This window comes from Suricata suricatta, chromosome 11 (assembly GCF_006229205.1).
Source record: "Suricata suricatta isolate VVHF042 chromosome 11, meerkat_22Aug2017_6uvM2_HiC, whole genome shotgun sequence".
NCBI lineage: Eukaryota > Metazoa > Chordata > Mammalia > Carnivora > Herpestidae > Suricata > Suricata suricatta.
Genome location: NC_043710.1, coordinates 47,156,899 through 47,170,177, shown reverse-complemented (window position 1 = coordinate 47,170,177; position 13,279 = coordinate 47,156,899). Strand labels below are relative to the sequence as shown.

The window sequence follows — 13,279 nt, the reverse complement described above, 5'->3', positions numbered from 1 at the left end:
GAGGGCGGGAATGGGTGATGGGCATTGAGGAGGGCACCTGTTGGGATGAGCACTGGGTGTTGTATGTAAGTGATGAATCATGGGAATCTACTCCCGAAGTCAAGAGCACACTGTATACACTGTATGTTACCTAACCTGACAATAAATTATATTAAAAAAAAAAAAAGAAATACTAGGTATTGGACACCTGGGTGGTTCACTGCATCCTGACTCTTTATTTAGGCTCAGGTCCTATTTCCTGAGATAGAGCCCCATGTCAGGCTCTGTGCGGACAATGCAGAGCCTGCTTGGGTTTCTCTCTCCCTCTCTCTCTCTGCCTCTCTCCTCCCATCGTGTGTGCTCTCTCTCTTTCTCTCTCTCAGAGTAAATAAACTTAGAAAAAATGTAATATCAGGTTTTGACATGAATGACTCAGATAACAGATTTTTAGTCTACTCATTTGGGGGGCAGGGGTGGAAAAGAAATACTTCTAGTCTGGTGGCAGAAGGTCATCACTCAGGAGACAGCTCAGGCAATTCTGTGCTTCTCTGCGCTCCAATGTTCACGGCTTCTCTGACTGATTAGGTAAGCTAGGTTTACACAAGAAACTTTTTTCAGGTAGTAATCACCAGATTTTCCTATCACATCACCCTGAATATACCTCCCTGCCTTCAGCTTTTATATTTTGAAGGAAATAATACCTAGATCTCAAATTTATATACAATCAGATAGGTTAAGTGGATGTTCATTTAGGCTATATAAGCAAAAGTTACAATTTAACAACAAAAAAACTAAATAGCTATAAAATTATGTCTTATATCTCACATTTTTTCTGATATATTTATTAAAAGAGAATTAACTTAATCATACATTACATCTTGAATTAGATACAATTTGAAACAATACAGAAAGTGATCTAAGTACTCTGGGTATGGAGAATTCTTAATTAATAATTAACAGTCCTAAAGAAATCTTCTAACAACATGGGCAAACTTCAAATACATTATACTCAGTGAAAGAAGCCAGACATAAAGGAACACATTATTACATTTATATGAAATGTCCAAAAAAAGGCAAATTTATAGGAACAGAAGGTATATTAGTGGTTGCCTAGGAATGAGGAAAGATTACAAATGGGCAGGAGGTTTTTTTGAAATGATGAAAATTTTCTAAAATTAAGATGGTGTGATAGTTGTGCAAATCTGTAAATATACTAAAAATTATTAAAATGTACACTTAAAATGAGTGAATTTTATGGTATATAAATTATACCTCAACAAACCTATTAATAAACATGAACCTTTCATGTGGCTGGATGCTAGGGAAGATTTTTTTTACATGTTGAATGAAATGAGAATTTTAAAGAGGACATAAATCTACTTCTATTGAGAATGAGACACTGAATAATATTCTTATAAAGTAAGACCTATCTTGATCAATAAACCATCCTCAAAGTGCCATCTATATATGGGAGATCTTTGCAATTTGAGAAGCGGTCACTTCAGGGGGCTTGAATTTAAGATAAATAGGGTATTTCTATTTCTTCCTAGGGTAAACACAAACTACAATGAGTACCAGGGAAGAAGGCGTCAGTTCTTTTTGGAGTAATTTTGAGTACCAGTAACCAACTGATATACCCCAAAGAAGTAAAATGAAGGGATCTGTCATAGTTTGATAGATTCTAGGGCACTCTCTAGATTACCTGGGTGATTGAGAACTGTAATAGGGTAACTCTAAGATATATGGATCATGGAGGAGAGGGCATTACACAGTGGCTCAGGATCAAGGGCCTTTCACTGCTATCATTGGGAAAGAGTAATACAAAGGTATCCTATTTTAGTTCTATTTCTGATCTACTGGGTTTCAGCTTACTCTTTTATTCTTTTTATACCAAAAAAAGTGACATTTAGACAAGAACCCCTGCTTTAAACTTTGAGTATATATTCTGGTTCTTACTTTAACAAACATGATTTTTGAATAAAAAGGACCTAGTAAGTAAACAAGGCGTAGCCCAATGTTATTCAGTAACGGAAATGTTCCGCTGTCCACAGCTGATTAATGAATATGAAAGGCCTTTAGACAATATGGTTTCTGCAGGGTAAGGACTATGTGCTATTCACTTGCAACTCTGCAACAAACAGAAGCACAGGGCTTGCCAAAACTACTGTCTGCTGAACTGAGAATGAAAGCATCATACAAATGCTAAACATAAGACAAACATATATGATTACATTATTTTTCACCATTAAAGTGATCCTTAACATTTAAACCTGCCTGTTAAAGTACCACCCTGAAGAAAGGCTTCATAAGTTAAAGAAGCACGAGTTACATACAACTCACTAAAGGTAGAGAAAAGTGAGAGAACTGTACAGGGGGAAAAAAACCCTAAATTTGTGGTGACTGAGGCATAAAAAATTCCCAAGGATCTAAGATAGATAATGTTACAAGTGAAACATCACGGAATATTTTTATACAAAGGAAAACTCTAAAACATAAACATTACATTTCATCTGAGTCAATGAAATATTTTGCTCTTATGCTTATGGAAAATACACACACACACACACACACACACACACACACACACACTCTTTTCATTAAGAAGAAAAAAATGTCTGTAGTCATCCATAAATAATTAGGTATTAGTGTTATATACCTAATTATAATTAGGTATATGGAAAGATCTCCAAGATAAGCTACTAAGTGAAAAAAGCAAGGTGAGAAAACACTGTGAATGGGTTGATTAGTTTTTATCTGCTGGCAATAATGCATGACTTTTTTTAACCAAAAAGTCAACTGTCAGAGGATATGGGGTAGAGGTGGGAAAGGCAGCTTTTGTCTTGCACTTCATATATTTCTGTAGTATCTGAATTTTCTTACCACAGCTATGTATTTTATTTAAGGAAATGTCCATCCAGTTGATGGAACTGTGAAAGACTAATAAACTCCTATTGGCATGTCAACGTTTCACTCATGTGGCTGCCCGTGTTATTGCCTAGCATTATAACTTTGTGTACTGAGATGTTCAATAAACTTTAGTTGCATTGGAAAAAAAGACTAAATATTTTAAAAAATATTTTCAAAGTAAGTTTAAGCTGAGTCCATTCTCTGAAGCATGCTGAACAAGGCCTACGAGTTTATATTGGTTGAACAGTATGAACATGGCTCATTTGCAGTATGTGTCCAGGATAATGCAATTTATACCTACAGAATTTTCCTGAATTATGCACCAGAAATAATTTCCCACATGTTAAAAATTTAGAAAGCATCTACAAATTGGTATGACCCACCCTCACCCTCCCCATGCCCTCAATGTCAGTTCTTTGCCCTGATTTGTGGTATTGGGAGCTGGACTTGTAAACGTTTCTTTTTTACCATCTGTCACAATAGTAAGTTTTATCAGTATAGGGTGCTGAAGGAAAAGAAAGGAGTTTCTTTTCTTGGTTCTGGGGTGCTTTGTCCTTTAGTTCCTATGACATGCACCTGCTAGTGGTGTGTGGGAAACCCCGAAGCGATTACCATTGCAGAGTTTCAGTGGTACTCCAGATGGAGGCTTTGCTTCCTATCAAGTTTCACTGGCACTCTAGTAAAGGGGATTCCCAGAAAGTCTTGCTAGAACTCCAGAATGTAGTTTCCTGCTTACCAGCTCTGGTCTGTGGCACCTCAGTGAATTTCTATGCGATCTAGTGGCCAAATCAACACCTCTCCAACAAGATCTGAATCACAAGTCTTGTTGGGGAGGAGCCCTCTTTCAAGTTTGCTCGGGTACTCTGCCTGAGCCCAAGAAGTAGTAGCTGCTGCCTAAATATCTGATATTCCTGTGTTGTTTAGAATTCTCTTTACTTCTTAGTGGTTAATCCCCTGTTACTACTTTAATAACGTTAAAATTTTCTTGCTCATATAACTGGTGTGGTCACTGGCTCTTAATCCATGCCCAAACTAAAGCAAATCAAACCAAGCCAACAACAAAGAATTAAATCCATAAGCCCACCCCTAAAACATAAATATAAAACCGTACACAATAAATGTTATAATAAAAACACAGAGAAATAGTATGGCATTTATTAGCTAATTAAAAACTCACAAAACTGAAACCAGTGTGATGGTTTTGCAGTGCGTAAAAGCTAAGACAACATTTCTCAGAAATGTCTTTCTATTCCAGGGTTAGGGTTGGCCACAAGAGAAATTCCTCTAGGATTTGGACAAAGAGAAGCATTAGTCATTACACTCTGAAGGCAATATAGGATGCCATATACTGCTACAGTTCATAAACTTGGTCTTTGAACTGTTGGCTATGTTGATATGGGGAATAGTATTTTGTATGTTATATATATTATATACTGTATGCTTACAGTAAACTAGAGAAAATGCTATTAAGAAAATCATAAGGAAGAGAAAATACATTTGCAGTACTGTACTGGAAAAAAAGTCCACAAATAAGTGTACCTGTGTAGTTCATATCTTTGTTGTTCAAGGGTCAACTGTATACGATAAATGTTATAATAAAAATAGCTACAGATATGTTAGACATACAAGGGGACAAGATTCATGTAGTTTTATGATAAACTATGTATATTTATATAAATCATAAGGAGCTTATGTATAGATCAATGAAACTTACCCTGTAGAAAGCACTGGTCAAAGGAAGTAATGCTGCAGCAATGTTATATTCTTCTAAACTTGAACAATCCTTAAACAAAACAAAGAGAAATGAGCATTTTGAGGACATTTACCAGAAATCACAAATATATGGAAACAAAAATCTAGTACACATTGTTTATTGTCTGAATGGGTTTTTACTTTTCTTCCAAACTGTCACTTAGTATTACTTAGGTAAAGTTGAAAAAAAAAACAACAACACACCAAAAACCTGTCCTTGAAGCACAATATTTTAGAAAAGAAATAAAAAAATATTTGGGAAGGATTTTTAAAGTTTTTATTAAAATTCCATTTAGTTAATATACGGCATATTAGTTTCGGGTGTAGAATTTAGTGATTCATCACTTACATACAATACCCCGTGTTCATCACAAGTATACTCCTTAATCCCCATCACCTATTTCACCCATCCCCCTACTCACCTCCCCTCTGGTGACCATCAGTTTGTTCTCTGTGGTTTCTGTTTCTCTAAGAGTCTGTTTCTGGGTTTGCCTCCCTCACTTTCCCCCTCTTTGTTTTATTTCTTAAATCCCACATATAAGTGACATGATTTGGTATCTTTCTCTGACTTATTTCACTTAGCATAATACTCTCTACTTCCATTCATATCCTTGCAAATGGCAAGATTTCATTCTTTTTGATGGCTAATATTCCAATGAATATATGTACATATATATGTATATATATATCACTTTTTTCTTTATCCATTCATCAGTTGATTGGACATTTGGGAATCCTTTCATAGTTTGGCTATTGTAGATAATGCTATAAACATCAGAGTGCATGTTACCTTTGAATTAGTATTTTTATATTTTTTGGGTAAATACCTATTAGTGCAATTGCTTGATCCTAGTGTAAGTCCTATTTTTAACTTTTTGAGGAAACTCCATACTGTTTTCCAGAGTGGAGGCACTAGATTGTAGTCACAAGAACGATGCAAGGGGTTCCTCTTTCTTAGCATTCTTGCCAGCAACTGTTGTTTCTCATTGTTTCTTGATTTTAGCTACTCTGATAGATGTGAGGAGACATCTCATTGTAGTCTTGATTTACATTTCCCTGATAATACGTGATATTGAGCATCTTTTCAGAGCATCTTGTCTGGTGGTTATCTGTGTGTCTTTTGGAGAAATGTCTGTTCCTGTCTCCTGACCATTTTTTAGCTGGATTATGCATTTTCTGGGTATTGAGGTTACTGCCTATCTTTTCCTCTAGGATTTTTTGGTTTCAAGTCTCATGTTTAGGTCTTTCATCTGTTTTGAATATATTTTTGTATATGGTGTGAGAAAGTGGTCCAATTTCATTCTTTTGCATGTTATTGTTCAGTTTTCCCAACACCATTTGTTGAAAAGAATTTTTTCCATTGGGTATTCTTTCATGCTTTGTTAAATGTTAATTGACCATACCGTTGTGGATCCACTCCTGGGTTTTCTATTCTGTTCTATTTATCTATGTGTCTATTTTTGTGCCAGTACCATATTGTTTTGATCACTACAGCTTTGTACTACAGTTTGAAGTCCAGAATTCTGATGCCTTCAGCTTCGCTCTTCTTTAAGATTGCTTTGTGGTTCCATACAAATTTTATGATTGTTTGTTCTAGCTCTGTGAAAAATGCTGTTGGTATTTGATAGGGGTTGCATTAAATACGTAGATTACTTTGGGTGGTATAGACCTTTTAACAATATTTGTTCTTCCAATCCATGAACATGAAATGTTTTTCCATTTCTTCACGTCATCTTCAGTTTCTTTCATCAGTGTTTTATAGTTTTCAAAGTATAGGTCTTACCTTTTTGGTTAGATTTCCTCCTAGGTATCTTACTGTTTTTGGTACAATTGCAAATGGAATCAATTCCTTGATTTCTTTTTCTGCTGCTTCATTACTGGTGTATAGAAATCCAACAGATTTCTATGTTGGAGTTTGCATCTTGGGACTTTACTGAATTTGTATATCAGTTATAGCAGTTTTTCTTGGTGGAGGATTTCAGGTTTTTTATATAGAGTATCATGTTGTCTGCAAACAGTGAAAGTTTTTTACTTCTTCCTTGCCAATTTGGATGCCTTTTATTTCTTTTTGTTGTGTGATTGCTGTGGCTACTAGGACTTCTAGTACTCTGTTAAATAAACGTGGTGAGAGGGGACATCCCTGTCTTGTCCCTGACCATACAGGAAAAGCTCTCAGTTTTGAGGATGATATTAAATGTGGATTTTTCATATATGTCCTTCATTATGTTGAAGTATGCTCCCCTAAACCTACTTTTGTGAGAGTTTTTATCAGGAATGGATGTTGTACTTTGTCAAATGTTTTTTCATCTATTGAAATGATCAAATGGTTCTTATCCTTTCTTTTATTAATATTAATATCACATTGATTGATATGCAAATATTGACTCATCCTTGCAACCCAGGAATAAATCCCACTTAGTCATGCTGAATGTTTCTTTAATGTATTGTTGGATTTGGTTTGCTGGTACTTTAGAGAATTACTGCATTCATATTCATCAGGGATATTGGCTTGTAGCACTTTTTTAGTGACGTTTTTACCTAGTTTTGGTAGTGCTGGTCTCATAGAATGAATGTAGAAGTTTTCCTTCCTCTTCTACTTTTTGGAATAGTTTGAGAAGAATAAGTATTAACTCTTCTTTATTATTTTTTATTTTTTTATAAGTTTATTTATTTGGAGAGAGAGAGGGAAAGAAAGAGAGAGAGAAAATGAGCTGGGGCAGAGAGAGGGGCAGAGGATCGGAAGCAGGCTCTGTGATGACAGCAGTGAGCCCGATGTGGGGCTCAAACTCATGAACCATATGTTACCATAATACCATATGTTTTCACTCATTTGTGGAATTTAAGAAACAAAACAGATGAACATACGGGAGGGGGAAGAAAAGAAAAAAGAGAGACAGAAAAACCATAAGAGACTTAAAGATAGAGAATAAACTGAAGGTTGATGTAGGGAGATAGGTGGGGGATGGGTTAGATGACTGATGAGTATGAGGAGAGTTCTTGTTATGATGAACACTGGGTGTTTTATACATTTATATCAATGACGAATTACTGTGTGTGAACTAACTGGAATTTAAATAAAAATTTGAAAAAAAATATTATGGCCAAATGAACATAGAATGGGTTACTACTTTCAATCTAATAGGTAAAAACATGGAGAGGGAAAACAAACATGAAAACTTATAACCCAAAAGAAAGCAAGAGGAAAAGAACCCCTCGCAAAGAGAAACAATGAGAAAATAAGAAAAAAAGATGGTAGAAATAAATAAAATTATAATAGCAGAAATGAACCAAATATTCTGGCTAAAAGGCAAAGATTATCACTGATTAAAAAAATGAGATCCCAAATATTTGTTGTTTAAAAGGATATATCTGTAACTCAAGAATACACAAAAGAATGGGAAATGATTTACCATGCAAATAACAAAAGAAGTTGAGATACCTATATTAACAATCATATAAAATAATCCTAAGGAAAAAGGCATTACAAGAAAGAAAAAGCATTACATAAAATAGCTCAATTTATCAGAAATATTTAACAATTTTAAATGTGTTTAAACTTAATTAACTTTGCTTTCAACTGAAAACATGTAAAGCAAAAACTGACACATAAAAAAAGATAAATTCACAATCGCATTGAAAGATTTTAATATACCACTGTTAGTATTTAAAATGTCAAGCAGATAGAAAAATCACTATGGAAGATTTTTAAAAAGTTAGAACTAATGGATATATATAGAACACTATATATAAAGAACTACTTGATCTATTTATACTCTAACCCCATTCAGATGGATTTAGAAAACCTGACTTTATACTTGGACATAAAACTTTCAGTAAATTTCAGAAGATGAATATATATAGATATGGTTGTCAGACCACAATATAATTGGGTTAAAAATCAGTAGTACAAGTAAAACACTTAAAATTGTACCTGGCACATAGCAAATATTCCATATATATTATAACTGAGGTTAGGAAATACTCAGCATAGCATACTATACTGTAATTATCTATTTACTTTTCTGACTTTTTACTAAACCATTAGCTCTATGGTGGCATTTTTATAGCAGTGAATAAGAAGCAGTATCAATGTTTATGGAAAGCTGATGAATGATATATGTCTTTTCCAGACTGTCACAAAGCAGAAAGATCAGTAGAAACAAATTATCTGGCTAAGTCTTAGATTTCCAGAATGAGTGTTTAGAGTAGTTAGCAGGATATTCCTTGGGATAACAATTTGCATTTATTCAATAAATATTATCTACTATATGGAAGGCACTTCATAGTCAATGAATTCAGAAAACTATTCCAAAAGGAAAACAGATGACAAATAACACATGAGATAAATCCATGGCTGAATGGAACACATCCTTAAAATATGAGGGACAACCATATTCATGCATGATGTATCTTTGGAAATGACTGCTGGAGTCAGGTTACTGGTTGGATTGATCTTAACTTAGATCAAGTGACCTTTGGTTTTAACTTCCGGAACATGATATAAACATAGATATAAAAAGAGTGACAAATAGAACTGTTTGAGTAACATCTCTCCGTCATACTAGTAGAAAACAGTGTGTGTTAGAAAGGAGAGAGGAAGAAAAGGGAGGAAAGAGGGGAGTAAGGAGGAGGGGGAGAGAGAGATAAGGAAGGAGGAGTAAGGGAAAGATGGAAGAGGAGAAGGAGGAGTACCAATCATTCAGAATTCACTTCAAAAACATGATCTTATCAACTGAGAGATGATTTTGAAGGCAGTCATTACCTTGGAGGCACACTTAGGTTTTTATTTTAAGATACAGTTGGGCTGGGAAAACGAGATATCTACAGGCAAAAGAATGAAACTGGGCCCCTATCTTATACTATACACAAAAATCAACTCAAAATAGAACAAAGGCTTGAACATAAGACCTGGAACTATAAAACTCCTAGGAGAAAAAAAGGAACTCATACAACCAAATAGCAAAACAAACAAACAAGCAAAAACCCCTCAAAAACAATTTTAAAAAGTCCCTCAAATAGCCCAATTAAAAATGAGTAAAGAAACGGAACAGACATTTTTCTAAAGACATACAAATGGCCAATGGGTACATAAAAAAGTACTCAACATCATTAATCATCAGGGAAATGCAAAGCAAAACCACAATGAAATACCACTTTACCCCTGTTTGAATGGCTATTATCAAAAAGACAAGTCAGGCACCTGGATGCCTTAGTCAGTTAAGTGTCCAACTCTTGACTTAGGTTCAGGTCATGACCTCATGGCTGTGGGATGGAGGCCCACGTTGAGCTCCTCATTGAGCATGGAGCCTGCTTGGGATTCTCTCTTTCCCCTCTCTCTCTCTGCCCCTTCCCCCCTCACATACTCTCTCTTTCTCTAAATAAATGAACATTTAAAAAAATAATGCTAAAAAAAAAAAAGACAAGTATTATGGGTGCTGGTGAGTATGTGAAATATACTGTTGGTGGGAATATGGAATATACTATGGAAAACAGTAAGGAGGGTCCTCAAGAAATTAAAAATGTAAGTACCATATGAAGTACCAACCAGCAGTTGTACTTCTGCATACAGATTTGAAAGAAATGAACTCCTTAACTTGAAGAGATTATCTATATTCCTATGTTCACTGCTGCATTACTCACAACGATCATGGTATGGAACAACCTAAGTGTCCATCAATGGATGACTAGATAAAGAAAATGTGGTATACATATGCAATGGAATATTATTAAGCCTTAAAAAATAATGAAATCCTGCCATTTTCAACAATGTGAATGCATGTAGAGCAGAGGGTATTATGGTAAGTGAAATAAGCTGGACAGAGAAAGACAAATATTGTATGATATTACCTATAGATGGAACTTAAAAAAAAAAGTTGAACTCAGTAACAGAGTAGAATGGGTTGTTTGCCAGGGGCTGGAGTGTGGGGAAAATGAGCAAATGTTACTAAAAGTGTACAAACTTTTAATTGTAAGATGATAAGGTCTGAGAATCTAACGTAAAACATGATGAGTATAGTTGATAGTGAGTATAGGTGTATAAATGAAATTTGCCGAGAAAACAGAACTTAAGTATTCTTGCCCTGCCACAAAGGTAAATATTTGAATATGTGAAGTGATACATATGTTATTTAACTCACTTGCGGCAATCCTTTCACAACGTGTACTATATAAACTGTCATGTTGTACGTCTTAAATATATTACAATTTTGTCAATTATACCTCAGTAAAGCTGTAAAAAATTATATAGTTAGGCCATGTAGGAAAATATCACACCTTTTTCTATACGGTATCCCTCGCTCTTTGTTCTCGTTCACTTCCATAGACTTTATAAAATAATCCCAGAACACAACAAAAAGTGTGAATCATCTTTTTCTTCCTTATTCCTCACCACCTTGCTTAAGACACTGCTATGCACAAGAATGTCATCCCCTGTGTCCTAGCACATCTGAGTTTCTTTAACAGAAATGCCTTGCATGTTTCTGAAGACTGTCATGGGGCCCAAAGCAATAAAATTCAACAGACTTGAGCTGTAATCTTCTCCTAAGGAAATGGTTGGGATGCCAAGATGCCTTTTGACTTTGATTTCACAGCAGGCCTTCATTTGTAATGATGCTGTCCAAACTTTAAATGACAACAGCTGTGATATGAAGCTCCACACACTCATTTATAAAAATTTCCCACAAATTAAAAAAAATTAAACAATGGGGATTTTCAATCCATGACCAATTAGCAGGGAACAGGCAATCATAAAACATTTAGGAGCTCTTTATTATCATACAAAATGTTTACACATTGTAGTGCATGTCTCAAACCTGAGCGCCAGTCAAATGCTGATTGCAAAATATAAATATAAAATTCTTTGCAAATCACGTTAGAGACATTCTAAGTTAATTAGGTTGAAAAATGGAAAAATTTTAAAACAATAAGTCTAAAACTATTGACATAGCTAGCAATAGCATTCCGGAATAGTGCAGTTATCTGTTGGGCAATCAGTCCATAAACACACATCCTGGAGTCCCATGTGCTTTGGCCACATAATAGCAATGTAGCTGCAGACATAACAGGCAATTTATAAACTTGCAAGGACTTGAATACTTATACATTTTTATTCTGAAGTTTGCTATGTAGTTTACCTTTAATTTTCCTGCTACAATTGAAGAGTGAGCCCTGCAATTTTAATTTCCCATTACCCTCAATTATTTCATACTTTTAATCTGCATACCTTTGAACTTTCATGGCCCAGCAGTCCTATTTCACAAAACTTTGGAATCTCTCAAAAATAAAATATTTAAATATTAAAGAAATAAATGAGATTGAGAGGCATAATGTCTTATAGAATTGACTTTTCTTTAGAGTTGAGATTAGATATAACTCAAATGTTTTTTTGAATTGTCCAAAACATTGAGAACACATTGGGACAAAAATTAAACTACCATAGCCAAAAATACCCTTTTATATCATATTACCCTCCTGTTCAAAAATCTCTGGGGGAGCCTGGGTGGCTCAGTCGGTTAAGTGTCCGGCTTCCGGCTTCGGCTCAGGTCATGATCTCGCAGTTCGTGGGTTCGAGCCCCACGTCAGGCTCTGTGCTGCCTGCTAGCTCAGAGCCCGGAGCCTACTTGAGATTCTGTGTCTCCCTCTCTTTCTGACCCTCCCCTGTTCATGCTGTCTCTGTCTCTCAAAAATAAATAAAAAACATTGAAAAAAAAATCTCTGACCATTACAGGATAATGACCAAATTCTTGAGCAAGGCTTGTGAGCCCTCCATGGTGTGGACCCATTTCCAAACCCAATGAACCAAATGGCCCTCCTATTATAAGCTGCAGCTCTGCTTTATTCACTACCTAATCCAAAACACAGTAATTCCTACAGCATGCAATATCCCTAGGATTACCATCCATGCCTTGCTTTGTCATTTACACTCTTGCCACTTGGCACTTCCATATGCATGCCCCTGTAGTTCCTACCCTGTCCAAGTACAGAGCTAAGCACAAAATAAGCAAAAGGGCTCCTACTATAGTTTTAGCCTCAGGTTGTATTTTAATGCTAAGTTAATTTATATAACAACAGAGAATCTATCATGATTTTAAACCACTATGGTTATTTAATATGTACCATGACTCCCACTGGGATGGAACATGACTGCTAGGCTTGACAAATAATATCAATCTTTGTTATAAGTTTTTGAGTGAATGGCCTAAGTCTGCTTTAATTTTGTATGCCTGGAAACTAGAACACTGCACCTGGCATGTAGTAATAACAGCTAACATTTATTGAGTGTTTACAAAGTACCGACATGCTTTAACTTTGAATTTATATAAATTATTTCACTGAATTTTTGCATCTCTGGACAGCAGATACTATAATCATATCCATTTTGTTGATGAAGGAACTGAGCCTCTCAGAGGTTACAAGGCTATGAATGGCAGAGCCAGAATTCAAACCCAGGTAGTCTCACTCTAGGATTTGTGCCTTTTTTCCCCCATAATATTTTATTGTCAAATTGTTTTCCATACAACACCCAGTGCTCTTCCCCATAAGTGCCCTCCTCCATCACCACCACCTCTTTTCCCCCCTCCCCGTTTCCCTTCAACTCTCAGTTCATTTTCAGCATTCAATAGTCTCTCAAGTTTTGCATCCC

General features: G+C 35.3%; 1 protein-coding gene across 2 annotated transcripts in view; it reads right to left on the bottom strand.

Moving 5' to 3' along the window:
* Window positions 1-13,279, bottom strand: part of SBF2 (SET binding factor 2) — a 483,232-nt gene that overhangs the window by 127,425 nt on the left and 342,528 nt on the right. For both annotated transcript variants that reach the window (XM_029956586.1, XM_029956585.1), the window contains exon 17: window positions 4,601-4,669. In XM_029956586.1, the coding sequence (XP_029812446.1) occupies window positions 4,601-4,669 (69 nt within the window). The remainder of the gene's footprint in view (window positions 1-4,600; window positions 4,670-13,279) is intronic.